At 43.7% G+C, this 15,829-nt stretch overlaps 3 protein-coding genes across 6 annotated transcripts in view; 1 reads left to right on the forward strand and 2 right to left on the reverse strand.

Annotated features, from left to right (window-relative positions):
* Positions 1 to 1,949: 1,949 nt before the first annotated feature.
* PTRHD1 (peptidyl-tRNA hydrolase domain containing 1) lies at positions 1,950 to 5,250 on the reverse strand. The gene is made up of 2 exons (XM_035000699.1): positions 4,918 to 5,250; positions 1,950 to 2,296 (listed from the first exon to the last, which is right to left on the reverse strand). Exons 1-2 carry the CDS (start codon positions 5,167 to 5,169, stop codon positions 2,126 to 2,128), a joined length of 423 nt encoding a protein of 140 aa, XP_034856590.1. The 5' UTR covers positions 5,170 to 5,250; the 3' UTR covers positions 1,950 to 2,125.
* On the forward strand, positions 5,226 to 14,832 carry CENPO (centromere protein O). Of its 2 annotated transcripts, XM_035000697.1 has the most exons (8): positions 5,226 to 5,317; positions 5,555 to 5,657; positions 6,905 to 7,074; positions 9,759 to 9,876; positions 10,560 to 10,819; positions 12,394 to 12,565; positions 13,310 to 13,473; positions 14,721 to 14,832. In XM_035000697.1, exons 2-7 carry the CDS (start codon positions 5,624 to 5,626, stop codon positions 13,444 to 13,446), a joined length of 891 nt encoding a protein of 296 aa, XP_034856588.1. In that variant the 5' UTR covers positions 5,226 to 5,317; positions 5,555 to 5,623; the 3' UTR covers positions 13,447 to 13,473; positions 14,721 to 14,832. The 2 variants fall into 2 exon arrangements, with proteins under 2 accessions (XP_034856588.1, XP_034856589.1); XM_035000698.1 differs by lacking the exon at positions 13,310 to 13,473 and having other exon boundaries at positions 14,721 to 14,787.
* The window catches only part of ADCY3 (adenylate cyclase 3), a 76,303-nt gene continuing 75,166 nt past the window's right edge, over positions 14,693 to 15,829 (reverse strand). For all 3 annotated transcript variants that reach the window (XM_035000695.1, XM_035000696.1, XM_035000694.1), the window contains one exon: positions 14,693 to 15,522. In XM_035000695.1, the coding sequence (XP_034856586.1) occupies positions 15,340 to 15,522 (183 nt within the window). In that variant the 3' untranslated portion in view covers positions 14,693 to 15,339. The remainder of the gene's footprint in view (positions 15,523 to 15,829) is intronic.

The following is a 15,829-nucleotide window of genomic DNA, read 5'->3' on the forward strand; positions in this document are numbered from 1 at the left end:
TGCATGAGAGCCAGGATTTGGACTCAGGCCATTTGACACCAGACTGTGAGGTCTTTACCACCATGCGATGCCATATAATACAGTGCTTAGTTAAGTCTGTTCAGTGTTATGAAAGGCTATATACCTCCTGCTTCACAGAAGAAAATGAAGTCAACAAGGATGGTCAACTTCAACTTCCTCCCCTCTCCAGTCTATATAAACTCACGTATATATATATATTTCCCCACTTCTTTCTTCCAGTCTCATAAAAGTTTTCTCTCTCTCTCCATTCCAGGCCAGTCCTTCCCTATGTCCTTGACCCCACCTCTTCCCACTTCTTCTGGACTTTATCAGTTATTCCATTTAGTAACTTCAATCCCTCTTCTTCCTGGCCTCCCTCTCCTCACCCATAAACTTGCTCAGACATCTAAGAAAATTCCCCCTATGGGACCTAGCATTCACCTTTCCAGCCCCCACTCAATCATTACTTCCTCCCATCTGAGCTTCTTGAAAGAATGGTCCCCACCTCTTACCTCCTCTCCCATTCTTGTCTCAATAGACGACAGAGTCCTACCCCGATATGCTACTTCAACTGCTTTCAACAAGCTCACCATTATGTTCCCAAATGCTACATGTTTCCAGTACTTAGATACTGAAATTCCATGCTGCATTTGATTGAAACTCTACTGCGGTGGTTTCCTGGACATGGTTCTGCCCTCAGCACTCTACCAATTCTCTTATCCACTCTCCTAGTTTCAAATGACCACCTCTTATAACGGAAAATCTTTGTATCTAGTATCTTAGTTGTTTTGGCATCTAGATGGGAGGGGGAAAGTATAGCCACATTACCTTGTACAATTCTTTCTGTATGAACTATCTACGTATCTGTCTTCTCATTAGATTCTTAGCTACCTGAAGGCAAAAACTGTTCTGTTCACCCTTATTTTTTTCAGCTCCTAACATAGCCTGCCACCCACCATAGACTTGCAACAAGTAACTGCTGAGCAAATTACCCTTTATAACCTTTACTTCACAGAGGTCCAAGCAGTTTCTGTAGATGTTTCCAAATGTTTCTAGAAATAAGTAAAACACTGTACAGAGCATTCTAGATGTTCAGAGAAGGGAACTGTCATTTTGGGCTGGGTAAGACTTTGTGAAGGTGATTGAACTTAAGCCAGAAATAGTAAGTCCAGAGGTGGGAACGGGCAGGGAAGAGTACTAGCGCTTGACTCCCAGGCCCAAGACTGGCGGGCAGCAACTGGAGTGCCTTTGTTGAAACATCAAGTTTGGATAAGGAAAGAGTAGTAGATAAACTTCAAATGCTAGGTAGGAAATATAAATGTGGAGGGTCTGAAAGCTAAGCTGAGGAGTTCTGACTTTATTCTATGGGCACGTAGGAGTCTCTATTTAACAGGGTGCTCAATGATCTTAAATAAACCTTGTGGCAGAAAGTCTGCTGGATTGTAGCCAGGATACATGGGAGGGGAGGAGACCAGTGGGACACTCTGATGAACAAAATGAGAGCCTGATGCAGGGTGGTTGCACTGAAAACTACCCTATGGTACTTGACAAATTTCATCAAATATATATTTGTGTGTGTGCATGCATATGCATGTTTTAACATCTTTGAAACTGAAATACATCCTAGGGTTAATCGCATGTCTTAATGGCAGCATATCTTCTTTCTTAAAAACATGTAAAATAATGGTGTATCTTAAAGTTGATATTGCCCTAGATTCAATGAGTATGATATCTGGATGTGAATAAGAAATCCAGAATTCAAAGGTAAAGTTTTAAACTTGGGTGACTGGAAGAACTCTTATTCCTAATAAAGAAGGAAGGGTGTTTGTTTCTTTGACCCCTGGATAGGAGTCTAACCAAATCTTCCATTTGAGAAATGACCCATGGACAATGTTGCGGCTCACTGACTTTCCCCATCTGAACTAATGAATAATTAAAAATAAGAGGAAGTACTTATTAATGACAACTTTAATATGAACATGTGTTTGACCCTCAAGAAACATTCATAACTTAAAGGGAAGAGCGGGTTGCCATGGAGAGGAGTACATGATGCTTAGGGACGGATGGCATGCAGTTTCTGGATCCGGCTGATGCTCAAATACATCAAGGCAACTGATAACCTTAGTCATTTGAACAATCGGTACTTCTTCAAATACTGGTTCACTTCTTCCTTGGGGTAGGGACGGAGCGCAATGCAAGTGGCGATATTCTCAGGCTGCTCCAGCCAAAGCACGTGGTCAATGTTCTTCTGCTGCAGAGTCTCAGCCAGCTCCTTTAGGGTGCTTTCATCTGCAGCCTACCAGGAGCAGAGCACAGGACACAGACTGAATGGCCCACTTAGGAAGTGTCGGAAGGTAATGAATAAAAGTGTGGAGGGGGTTCCTCTTGACTCAAAGTGGAGGAACAGCTCTCTCAATGAAGGAGCTGTAGAGCACGTCTCCAGAAGCATCAGCTTCACCGCCCCATTTGCATTCACTCTCTGTAGGACCTTAGATAAGCGGCCTGTGGGTAGGAGAGGGAGAGGCGTAATCTGCCCACTTCTAAAATGGAGATGATTTTTCTCTTCCCTCTTGAGATGCTGTATGCATTGTCCATAATTGTGCTCTCTACATTTTCTACTTCTCTTATGTCCCAATCCTTCAGCCAGCTCTGACTTAATTAAGAGTTGAGTAGGAAAGGATTTCTAACAACACATCACCTCCATCTCCATCCTTCCCTCCCGCCCAATCCCACCCAAACCTGAAGGGTTTTCCTTCTGCTGGGAGAGTTCCCGCTTGTTAGCTCAGCAGGCTCCGCAGGCAAACCATTCTCTCACATCCTTCTCCCACTGTTTCTCCTCATCCTTATCACCATGCTGACTCCCATTAACAAGAAGTATTGAAGCTAGCACTCAGAAAATAATGATAATTAGTGTGTTATTTGGCATAGGTATTCTTTTTTTTTTTTTGCGTAGAAAGGCAGAAGCCACTAAGATAACTAGAGCTATGTCTTATCAAATTAGAGGATGCTGAGATTGTCACTCTTTATCTAGAGCCCTCTGGGCACAGCCATGCTGGAGAACTCATGGACTTCCCCTCCCCGCTCCTTCTTCAGCACCAGACAGCACAGTGAGTCCACACTCTCGCTCTGCCCCTGATTTTGTTTTGTGTGTGTGTGTGTGTGTGTGTGTGTGTTAAGTAGGCTCCACACCCAGTATGGAGCTCAACTCGGGGCCAAACTCACAACCCCGAGATCAAGACCTGAGCTGAGATCAAGAGTCAGACACTTAACCAACCGAGCCACCCAGGGGCCCCAGGGATTGGACTGTGGGATCTTTGAGGAGTTAATGTGACTTAGCTGGGACTTTCTTTCCCTTTTGTAAAACAGGGATGATAACACTTCTTAGCAGCAGTGACGATTCAATGACATTAGGCTCAGACTAGTGCCTGGCACATAGTAAGCACCCAATAAGTGGAGTTAGCCTTGGCATGGTCTTATATTTTATTGGTCTTTATGGCTCCAGCACCACCTTAATTTAATCAGGAGTGACTCTTTGATCCCCTTCTTGAGTTACGGCTAACAGCTAGGAATCATCAGATGTCTTTCAGACTTAGGGGTCTCACCTAATCTCTGTGGGCTTCAGACCTCTTATCTGAGAAAAGGGGTAAATAAATATACTATCTGCCTGAATGTGAGGGAGGGGGGATATCTGAACCAGATGATTTCTTGAGCCCTTCTTCCTATAAAAAGAGTATAAATAAAAAGCTATTTGCTTCTTTTCTGTCTACTCAGATTCTCAAAACATTTCGCCACAGGTTATTGCCTGATGTTTTACTACCCAACAGAAGTTCTTCTCTTGACAGAGAATCTGCTTGTGCCAGCTAGCCATAAGGGTATTACCCCACTCCGGGATTCTAGTGTGTTTAAAATGAATTTTATAGTGTAAAGTAAAATATATGCTTAATGTAGAAAACTAGAAAGACTAGAGAAGCATTAGGAACTAACCAAAATCCCACCACGTGCTTAATATTTGGATTTATTTCCTTAGTTTTTCCTTCCAAAATCTGAATCATTTTGTATAGAATACAGTTCAGTTAGCATCACATAATGAGCACTCTTCCAGGCCAACTAAATATGCTCCAAAACCATGATTTATGCTAGCTTTATAATAGCACATTTTATAGGCATAAAATGAACCAATCGCTGGTGTTGGAAATTTACTAATTTCCACATTTTTTACTATTATAAAGTGCCCCTATGAATATTCTTGTACTATACAATGCTCTTTGGTGCATCTGATTATCTTCCTAGGATACATTTCCAGCAGCAGAACTGACAAAGGGAAAAGGTAAGGGTAAGATCTGTTTGGCCATCTGCAAAAAGAACCTGACCTCTTATTTTACACCGGTGGTGTCTGGTATTTATGATGCTAGGTTCAACTTATATTAGGTACACATTTACTTTAAAATAATTAGGCGTCGTATTCCGGTAATGCTTCAGTTTTACTTCACCTGCAATAGGGAACCCCGTGTTCTTATCCCTTCCGAATCGGTTTTTCGGGGAGGGCGCGGGACAGTACCTTTGGGCGTCGCAATAAAAGGCCGACCCAGTGCACAGGTAGAAGGGCAGGGCCTGGTTCCACCGGCCTCCGCCCTCACAGGCACCTCCTAAGAGCGACGCGGGTGAGAGCGGACGGGTGCGGGAGGCATTAATAACCCGCCCGACGCCCGCTCTTCACACAGCCAGACCCCGTCCAACCGAGGCAAGGCTCCGGGAGCAATAGCGGAAGCCCCTGCGCCCTTCCCAAAGCTTAGATGTAAACGACTCCTCCCCACTACCGCCGTACCCACGCTACGAAGTTAAATCTGGGCCTCGATACCACACCCACTTCCGGTCTCGACGGCCTCGGCACCCCTCCCCCTCCGCCGGATGCCTCACCTCGAGGACCACCTTGCGCATGCGCCCCAGGTCTTGGAGGTAAGCGGCCGTGTGCGGGTGGTCGCGGTGAATGTGCAAGGCCGAGGTGGCTGCATGGCAGGCCTGCGCTACCAGTGCGCCCGCTGGCCAGGAGAATGGAGCCTGCGATAGATCCTTTCGTAACACCAAGTATTGGACTAAGATCTGCGGCTCCGCGCCAGAGGCCGCCATCTTCCGGGCCCACCGAAAGGCCACACCTACTCCCCGGTGCATGCCGGGATGAGGGAGGGGCCCTGAGCGCAGCCATGTTTTTGTACGGCGGGGGCGCAAAGCACCCTGGGTCCGATTGGTTTGATTTTTTTTTGAAGGCTTGGACGGCGGGAACTCTCGTCCTCGTCCTGGGTGAGCGAGAGGAGCGGAGGTAAGGGGAACATAAGACCCGGTGACGGAGGGGCGGTGACCAGAGTGGAAGGCTGAACGGCCTCTTACAAAGCCGTGTTCTGGGGCGCGCTCAGGGGCAGGTAGACGGGGACACCGCCAGCCGGGACCGGGGAACGGGAGGGGCGCGTCAGGGTGCCGGGGGCCGGCGGTGCGTGCCCGAGTTGTGCGCGTCCTGCCGTGAATAGGTGTGACTTTCTTGCCTTTTTACTTTTACCAGCAAGGAAATCTGGGCCCCTATTGCCGCTTTGCTGCCCAACTTCATCGGAGGGCCTGTGGAAGTCTGAGGATGGAGTGGGCGAATGACGGCAAGTCCGAAGGAGGTATTCACAGGCTCGCCCTTTCGCCCTTACTACTGCTGCCACGACGACGCCTAGTTAAACGAGCCCTTTCCTCCTCTGACGGATGTGTGACCTCGCCTGTTTGGGAGCATTGTGGTGAAAAGAACCAACTGCAGACTGAAAGGGACAGGCAGCTAAGATCATTCATTGCACAAGGAAATTACTTCAAACATTTCTAGGCTCCGGCCCCTTTTTAAACCGAGAGGTCGCGTTCCTAATATGCCCAGTGTTTATATTCAGAGCTACAGTTCTAGCCAGTGGGGTCTCTTTCCAGGATTTGTTGGGGTCACTTAGGCATTACACTTGTGGAAGGGTCGGTGCCAGGCAGTGACTTTGGTGTTGGTTAGACCTAGGTTTGAGTCTTGGCTCTGCCATTAGAAATATCGTGGCCTTAGGCAAGTTATTTTACCTTTCTCTGCCTTAATTTCTTCATCTGGAAAGTGGAGGCAAAGAATAGCCTTAAGGTGGTGGTTGTGGAGATTAGATAAGTATTTAAGTCTCTTCAAGCACATGCTTTAATTCTTTACATGGTTTGCAAGTAAAGCATGTAGCACAAGTGTCTTAATATGTAGGAAATGTTCAGCAAATGCCTTATTGTTAGACTTGATTGGCATTTTGAAACTGTGACCTTTCCTGTATTGGTCCTTAATCTCTTGGGAGATGAGATTTGCTTCTGAATTTCTGTCCAACCATGAACTTGTTTTCCTTTCTAATACCCAGTCTTATTGGTAGGCAGTTCCCTCTAGTGTGTATCTTTATAGTCCTGTGTGAATAATACTTTTCAGAGCTTCAAAGTACTTAATTTAAGTCTCTCTGGATGTCTAAATTAGTGCATTAGCACTTTGGGAAAACATGTATAAAAGCTAATTTAAAAAATAATTCTACATTTAAAAAAAAAAAGTTTCTGAGAGTCTGAATTTGGTGACCCCGTTTTCCCCTGAGTCCTTATTATCATGGGTAACTGAGATGAGTTATATTCAGAAAATGCTCTCTTTGGATAGTGTCCTGGTCAGGGACTGCTTGTACATTAGTGCTGAGCCTATGAGGTTGCTTATCATGGATTTCTGTTGTCACCTCCTCTGGTTTTATAAATTGTAGCCAATGTCTAACATGTTAGCTGACCAAAGTTCTGAAAAAAGAGTCACCCTCTGTCCCCCCCTGAAATGCTCCCTGTTGCCAGAGTTAGAAATCCCTGGCTTCTTGTGAAATTGCCTTTTTACTTTCCTCAGGTGTTTTAGCTCACTTGGAAAGACTAGAGATTCAAGTGAAGAGATCCCGTAAAAACGTAGAAGATCCGCAGAGAGCACAGGCAGTTGAAAGCGCTCTTGGGACCAAGATTCATAAACTGCGGTGTCTGCGGGATGAGCTGAGAGCTGAAGTGAAGCAGCATCAAGCCAGAGTGAGTGCAAGGGTGACCTTAGCAGGTTTTCCCGGAGTGAAAAGAGCAAGCAAGATCTGGGAATTAGCAGATTTGTATACTGGGTTTCACCTGTGATCTCACTGGATTGATTGCAGCCCTTGACCTCTCAAGTGATCAGTCCTGTAGAATCAACTAATACTAGTATGAACCAATAATTGCCAGATGTTCCTGATAGGCCAGGCGGGTTCTTTGTAATAGTCTCTTAGCCCGAACTCGGAGACATGAGCCTGTTACTTCCGTCTCAGCCCGACTTGAGTCATTGGCACTTTTGTCATTAGCGCCGTCGTCCCCTTACCCACGCTTGAACCCACACAGTGAACTTTCATTCTTGCCTCTTTCCAGTTTTCTCTCAAGCCCGGGGTCCATCAGCAAGACATGTCAAATTTTCCTTTAGATTGTCTTTGTACTTCAAGTATTTGGATGCCAGGATTATTGCAGTAGTCTGCTAGTTGTTTCTCTTTCTGTACATCTACTTCTCCAATAACTCCTGCATGGCCAAGAAGATGCTTCATAAAACACTGCGTCATTGAACTTCACGTAAATGTAAAAAGTATAAACTCTTTCATGTCTGACTTTTTTTTGCTGAATGTTCTGTCTGTGAGATTCATCCAAACTGGTGCATATAGTGGTCATTCTTTTTTATTGCTGCATAGTAATTTCATTTTATGAATAGTCCACAATTTACTTACTGAATTATACTGTTGGTGACATTTGGGTTGTTTGGGTTGTTTCACTTTGGGGCTGTGAAACTCTTGTTCCTGTCTTTTGATGTAAAAATATGTACTTTTCTATTGGGTGTATACCTTGTAGAATTGCTAGGTCACAGGGTAGGTATGTTATCGTTAGTAAATACTGCCAAATAGTATCTGGAAGTGATTATACCAATTTTACATTCCCAGCACCAGTGTATGAGATTTCCATTGTTTTGCATCTTTACCAGTACTTGATATTGTCAGTTTAAAAAAATTGTCACTCGGGTGGGAGTGTCATAGTATCTCATGGTGGAATAATTTGCAATTGCCTTACAACTAATGCTGTTAAGTACTTGTCCAATACAAGTCTTCTGTTGTGAAATAAGCTTTTCAAGAAGGCTTCTGCAAAAATTTTATTGCATTGTCTATCTCTTACTGAATTGTAGAATCTTTACATATTTTGGGTATGAATTCTTTGTTTGGGATATGTATTATGAATTTTCTCTTAGCCTGTGGCTTGCCTTTTCACGCTCTAATGGTATCTTGTGATGAAAAGATAGTCTTCATTTAAATGAAGTTTGATTTAGGAATCTAACTTTTTACTTACTGCTCTTGTTTTCTTTTAATAAATTTTTGCCTAACTTAAGATGATGATGTTCTGTGGTATCTTCTAAAAGCTCTATGGTACTTTTTACTTTCAGAATTACAGTCCATCTGGAATTGATTTTTGTGTATGGTATGAAATAGAGGTCATATTTTTTTTGTTTTTCCATATGGATACCCACTGCATCCAGTACCACTTTCTGAAGTCCATTCTTTTCCCATTGTATTGTAATGGATCTTTGGGTCCACTGTGGGCCTGTTTCTGACTTCTGTTCCATTGGTCTGTCTGTCTTTGTCCTAGTACCAGAGGTTCATTTACTGCTAAGTGTTGACACCTGTCATATATGTCGTCGTCTTCAGAATTATCTTGGGCTCTTCTTGGCCCCTTGAATTTTACATAAATTTGGGAATCAGCCGTCAGTTTCCAAAAACAAACCTATAGATTTGATTGGGATTGCATTGAATCTATACACATAATTTGGGGAGTATTGAAGTATTTTCAGTATTGCATCTTCCAGGCAGTGTACATGATCTATCTTTCCATTTATTTAGTTCTTCAGTTTCTCTCAGCAGTGTATATAGTTTTATGTGTAGAGGGCTTAAATCATTCATTATATTTATCTTTATGTATTTGATTTTTCCTGGTATTACTGTATATGGCAGGGGTCAGCAGACTTTTCCCGTGTAAGGCCAGATCATCAGTATATTAGGCTTTGTGAGCCAGATGGTCTCTGTGGCCGCTACTCAGCTCTGCTGTTGTATTGTGAAGCAACACAAACAACATGTAAATTAATGGGTGTGTTCCAGTAAAACCTTGTCTACAAAAATAAGTGTAGAGTTAGGTTTGACCCATGAGCCTTATCTCGGTGAACCCTGATACATGGTATTATTTTTTAGAAATTTGATTTTCAAATTGTCATGTACAAATATATTTGATTTTTGTATATTGACTTTATATATCACAACTTTGCTAAATCCACATTAATTCTGTTTATCTCTCTATTCTTTTGGGATTTCTACATTTGGAATCATGTCATATGCATACAATAACAGTTTTGCTTCTTTTCAATCCTTGTAGCTTGTTTTTCTTGCCTTATTTTATTAGCTGAGATCTTCAGTATATTGTTGAGTAGAAATAGTCTTAGGGTCAACCTGTTTGCTCTAAATTTTGTATAGATACTCTTAGCAGATTAAGGAAATACTCTTCTATGTCTAGTTTGCTAGAGTTTTAATTGTGATCAGGTATTGAATTTTACTAAATGTTTTTACTGCATAAATTAAGGTGGTCATCTGGCTTTTCTTCTTTGATTAATGTAGTGATACATATTGATTGGTGTTTGAGTGATAATGACTTACATTATTTTACAGGTTAAAGCATCTACTGTCAATGTAGAACCTGACCAAACACTGGAAATCAGTGAGGAAGAAGTTGCGGAAAGAAGAAAGGAAAATGTGAAAGCCATTCTGCAGGCATATCGTTTTACAGGTATAATTTATTTTCTGACCTGTTCCAGTCTGAGTCTCTTGTCTCTAGTGAGTTGGTTTGCTAGATATATTATTAGTCCTGGACTTATTTCATGAGCATGGGTTTTTGCCTTCCTCAGCATACACACACAGAGCTGGCATACTATTTGTAGGCATCTTGACCTACAAAATTGGCCTCTTTTTGCAGAAGATTGATTGGTGGCCGGCTTAGATTATTCATTTTAGCTATTCAGTGTGTTTCAGAAATTGTACTAGAACTGCCTTTGCTACTGGCTGGCTCGATGCCACTGGTCAAATAGTTTGAACCCGTTAAGTCTCTGTTTCCCCATTAAAAGGGATTTATCCTGCCCATTATCTGTGGCATAGAGGATTGTGGAAGGAAATGGACTATTGTACATTAGTTGACACTCAGAGGAAAGTAAGAGGTAAAATGAAAATTTCAAAATCTCTTCTTCGATAATTTGGTATTAGGATGTTTTATTTTTTCCACCAACCATCTTCTATGGTTTTAACAACTCAAATTCAAAGTGAGCCAGAGTGAGTGAGAAGAGTCTATGATGTTCCTTCAACACACGTTTGAACACATACTGTATGTACGAGGCAGTGAAGCGAATGGCATACGCAGCTGAAGAACATACTCCCTTTGCTGACGTGTGTTGAGAGGTTTCATCTTGTTTGCTTCAGGGCTCAGTGGGAAACTGACCAGCCGAGGGGTCTGTGTGTGCATCAGCACTGCTTTTGAAGGAAATCTGCTGGATTCCTATTTTATCGACCTTGTCATACAAAAGCCACTTCGGATACATCACCATTCAATTCCAGTCTTCATTCCCCTAGAGGAGATATCTGCAAAATACTTACAGACTAATATTCAGCACTTCCTGTTCTGTCTTTGTGAATACCTAAACGCTTATGCTGGGAGGAAGTACCAGGCAGATCGACTTCAGGTATTTTGTCTGGGATTTTTTTTTTTTTTAATAGATTTTATTTATTTATTTGACAGAAAACACAAGCAGGGGGACCGGCAGAGGGAGAAGCAGACTTCCTGCTGAGCAGGGAGCCCGATGTGGGGCTCGATCCCAGGATGCTGGGATCAAGACCTGAGCCGAAGGCAGACACTTTACTGCCTGAGCCACCCAGGCGCCTCTGTCTGGGATCTTATATAGCATATTTTATGAGCCCAGAATAGGCTTAAAAAGGGAAAAGGGGGGGTGGGCAGGCAAGTTTTCTTTTGTATTTTAAAATGTTTTCTACTTCTGAGCCAGAAGTTTGACCATTATCCTTCTGATGCATGTTTCTTATTTATATACAAGCTATTTTCCACCTTCTTCCCCTGTTGAAACTCTGGATGCTGTTGAAGCATGGATACTGGTTAAGGGATTATTTACTCCTTGATGGTGGTCCTCAGGCTTTTATACTTGACCCTTTCTTCTCTTCACAAAGTAGTACAGTCACCTCTCATTTTATTGTACTTCTCTTTATTGTGCTTCGCAGATACTGTGTTTTTTTCTACAGATTGAAGGTTTGTGGCAACTCTGTGTTAAGCAAGCCTTTCAGTGCCATTTTTCCAACAGTATTTGCTCACTTTGTGTCTCTGTGTCACATTTTGGTAATTCTTGGAATATTGCCAAATTTTTCATTATTTGTTATTGTGATCTGGTTATTGATTACGACTCACTAAAAGTTCAAATGATGGTTAGCATTTTTTAGCAAAATATTTTTTTAGCAATAAAGTATTTTTAAATTAAAACATGTACATTAGTTTTTTAGACATAATGTTATCGCATACTTGATAGACTGCAGTGTAGCGTAACATAACTGTCCTGGGAAACCAAAAAATTCATTTGACTCTATTGCAGTGGTCTGGAACTGAACCCACAGTATCTCCAATGTATGCTTGTGTAGTTTCTATGCTTTTAATTCACAGGGATTTATAGAGTACCTACTGTGTGCCAAGTGCCTTGCTAAACCTTAGGTATAGAAGCAAAGCAGAAGAATACATAGGGGAATACGATCTATCTGTCTAAACTCTGGCCTTCCTTTTTGGAGTTGCAGTGGAGCTAGGGTTGGGCTAAAACAAATTTTTTTAAGTAGACGGGAAATGAATGCAGGTAAGGAATATGTGACTTTTATAAGCTTGGTGTCCTGTTCCCCCCCCCCGCCCCGCCCCCATGCGTTTAGAACACCTCTGAAGCTCTTGGTTGTCAGTTAGACTGACACGAGAGTGCAGACACAAAGCATCTTAGCCAGCTCTACCAAGACAGTGCATCTCCCTCATGCCCCGACCATTTATTTAGTGCTTTCCGCAGGCCTTTCTAGGGTGCCGCCAACTCTTAGTTATAATCTTATAAATCTTTATCATTAGTCCTTTTTACAGGCTTTTCTCTGCCCTTTATTTCTCTGAAATTTGATGCACAGGCCCTGTTTTTGTAGATGTGTTTGAAGTGTCACAACCACTCGCTGCCTTTGGAACTGTAATCATCATATATTTGGTGTCTGTTTTGATCCCCACCCTCCTCAGAGTGACTTTGCAGCCTTTCTGGCTGGGCCCTTGCGGAGAAACTCACTGTGCAACTTGCTGTCGTTTACTTACAAAGTGGAGCCACGGGGCCAGTCGTTCCCATTTTGTGCCAGGCTGCTGTATAAGGACCTCACGACAGCCCTGCCAACTGACGTCACCGTTACGTACCAGGGTGAGGACGGGTGCCTTGACGGAGAAATGATAATGTGCTCTGTGTGATTCAGGTTGAATGAGACAGGGTAAAATAGGTAGACTGTATCAGTGGGACCTCCGGAGACCCATTCTTCTGTTAATCTACTAGAAATGTACTCAGGAAAATACAAAGAATATTTTCCTTCTACCATTTTTCCTCTCCTCTTTGTAAGTAGTAAACATAATTACCCTAGTTCCCACCTCCTTTGCTCCATCTGACTCTGCCAGTGTTCCTTCAGTCGATGATTTGTTGTCATTGGAGACCCCTCTTGAGGAGAGACCGCTAATGAGGCTGAGTCGTAGGGTCACTTGTAGTGAAGAGAGGCAAAAGACTCATTTCAGTAAGAAGCCAATTAGACAAGTAAGTATACGCTTAGCTCTCTAGAGCCTCTTCTGTGTACGGGAGTTTTTTAGGACTGGCTGAGAGAGATCGTGTTATTGTTTTAGTTAAATGTACCATAGTAAGGTGACATGGGCAATAATGAAAAATAGGATCGAATATTTTTAGGAGGTGGAAGTTTTGAAGCTGCCGCAGATTTCACACCATAGGTTTTAGACTTCTGGGCAGAGTGTGTTCGGGTCTCGAAATTTCACTGGTCCAGTAAAGGGCAGTCTCAGCTCCAGACCAGAAAAAAAAAAAAAGGTTACATGGGTCCAGAACATCAGTGATCTGGGTTCTGATTCCCCCAGTTGCACTAAATGAGATTGATATAATCTGTTTTAGGAATGGATGCATTATCCCCTGCCTGGGAAGAACAGCGAGCATCCCATGAAAATCTGTTTTTTTCAAAGCCCCTACATCAAGTGTTTACTTCATTTGCAAGAAAAGGAGAAAAGTTGGATATGAGCCTGGTCTCCTAGAATATTTTCATTGGGAATACGTCAGAAGTGAGTAAAATAATTCTATGCACAGTCCCAGGCTAGGTCCTGGCAACTGAATACTGTTGAAAGGCTCAGACCCCTTGCCTGGGGCCCGTCCTTGCAGTGAGAACGGTTACATACCTCATCAGGGTGGTAAGGGGCAAGTCTGGACAGTTGAGGTATTGATTTGATCACATGTTTTAGCTGAAAATCAGAAGGGATGATGGGGCAGAAGGCATTTTGTGAAAGAGGGAGTATGTACCTTTTAACGAAAGAGTATTCCTGATTTTTATGACAGCTTTAAGTAATTCTGCCTCATTTTCCTGAGACTTTTGAAAAGAAAGTTCTTAGAATACTCCAGGTTCCTGATACGACAGGAATAACACGGTTAAGGAAAGTGTGTTTGATCTTTAGTTTGAAGCAGTATGTTCTAGGCTACGGTTTTATAAAGAATACAGTGTAAGTACTGTGGATAATCAGGCTCTATGTAGCTAATACTTTGTTTTCTAAACATGTTTGTAGAGAGTTGAATGTATTAAGTCAGCTATAAAAAAGCATGATCAGAAGTCTACTCAAACTCAGTGGTTGTAAAGGGCAGCAGATCCCCCCTCACCTCACTGCTGCAGGCCCTCAGCCACAGTTCCGCAGCTGTCTCCCCCCATCTCCTGGTCTTAGTAGTGGGTCATTTCTCCTTATATTATAACCCTGGTCTCAGCCTTGCTGACAGCGTTCTGTTATAGGGATGGTGCCCAGATGTGAAAGCCTGTGTCTGGTGCCTGTCCCTGCTTTGCCCAGTCACAAATAGGAGTCCTTCCTGCCCTGGGCCCAGAGCTGCATCCAGGCCCTAACACAGTCAGTCACTTCCTGGACCGGATGACCCAGCCTACATGTGTGGGCACCCAGGGGACAGATAGAGTCCACTTGTACCACCATTTAGAAGAAAGCTTGAGAATAATCAGACGTCTTAGTTCAGGCCCTTGCCTTGCAGGCACGTGGTAAGGATGCGTGGTGTGAGTTAGCAGAGTACCGAACCAAAGTTTCACAATGAGCACATTCAAGTTGAATAAAGCTTTTAATAAAACAGTCTTGTTCTTTATCAATACCTGTAAATTCTCTTTTAAAGCAGCAGCAAAGGCGACTGTAGCAAGAGCTCAAGAGGCAAGGCAATATTGGAAAGTGGTTTTTTTTAACAGAAAGTTAAAAATATAAATGTAGAAGATCTGTTTATATATTTTTCTCTCAGAAATAAATTCCCTTTCCCTCCCTCCCACCAGGTAAAAGGAAATATTGCACTTTCTGCTCTCATGACTAAGGTGGCAGGGGTTCCAGAAGAACCTTTCAAGATTATCAGGAACATCAGCATGAGGGCCAGTTCACCTAACCCGGACCACATGGAGACGAGCAGGTCTCCAGCTTGAAAGACTGCTTCCAGGTGAGCGCTGGGGAGCAGAACACTTGCCTGCTCAGCTGTCAAGTCCTGCCGAGTCCTCGTCTGAAGCCCAGCTCTCCCATCTGTGCTCCCAGCCCAGAAGCAAAGGCAGCTTTGTTCCACCTTGGATACATTTCCTGCTCACAGTGGCCGTGGCCTCTCTGGGGGAAGGAGGGCTGGTCAGACCCAGAGCCCTGGAAGGATTGTTCCAGTACTACACCTAAGACCCCTACTCTCTGAGGAAGCTACAGGCACACTGAGGAATAGTATGGCCGCCCTCAGAGCTCACGTATCCATGAACAAATGAAGACTTGAGGAGATTTTTAAACCTAAAGTCTATGTGAGTGTGCACTTCAATTTGGGAATGCTGGGACTTGGTCATGTGTCCTTTCCCAAGGCCTTTCTGTGATTCCAAAAAATGGGTTCTCCCTTCCCATTTGGACTGTGGTGGGGCTGGAGGCCATTCAGGAGTTGTCCACCACCTGGTGGGGCAGGGTGACCGAGGAGCCGTTAGGGAAGGCAGCTGGCTTCTCACGCCCCTTCAGGAAAAAGGTTAGCAGTTCCCCCTTCCCTTTCACAAAGATGGGCCCTCGCCTCACAAAGCGGAAGCCGTACTCTCGGAGGATGGCTTGTGTTTCTTCCACCACCTGTAGAGGGGGAACATCGCGTGAGCTCCGAGCAGGGCAGCAGGTCCCAGAGAGCCGGCCCCGTCTGCGCACCAGCGGGCACAGCCGGAGCGCTCGCCACAGTGCTTGCTGTCCCTGGAGGACGGCCTTAGGTTGCCTGCGGCAGCATCACTCCCTCTTCCTTTGTCCCCTCTCCCCGCTTTGTGGCGCTTTCCTGCCAGACCCAGCTGGCCCGGCTTGGGGAGACTCCAGGGGGGATTGTTGGAGGCACGAGATCAGAAAGTTCATACCAAAAGGCAGGATAGTCTTACCAAGAAGTTAAGCCTAA

Source organism: Mirounga leonina, unplaced genomic scaffold (assembly GCF_011800145.1).
Source record: "Mirounga leonina isolate KUSES-001 unplaced genomic scaffold, KU_Mleo_1.0 Mir_125, whole genome shotgun sequence".
Taxonomy (NCBI): domain Eukaryota; kingdom Metazoa; phylum Chordata; class Mammalia; order Carnivora; family Phocidae; genus Mirounga; species Mirounga leonina.

Coding starts and splice junctions, on each gene's coding strand:
- PTRHD1 (XM_035000699.1), bottom strand. CDS start 5,169: ATGCACCGGGGAGTAGGTGTGGCCTTTCGGTGGGCCCGGAAGATGGCG. Junction 2,297..4,917: donor TGCGCAAGGTGGTCCTCGAG/GTGAGGCATCCG, acceptor TGCTCCTGGTAG/GCTGCAGATGAAAGCACCCT.
- CENPO (XM_035000697.1), top strand. CDS start 5,624: ATGGAGTGGGCGAATGACGGCAAGTCCGAAGGAG. Junction 7,075..9,758: donor TGAAGCAGCATCAAGCCAGA/GTGAGTGCAAGG, acceptor ATTATTTTACAG/GTTAAAGCATCTACTGTCAA. Junction 10,820..12,393: donor ACCAGGCAGATCGACTTCAG/GTATTTTGTCTG, acceptor CACCCTCCTCAG/AGTGACTTTGCAGCCTTTCT.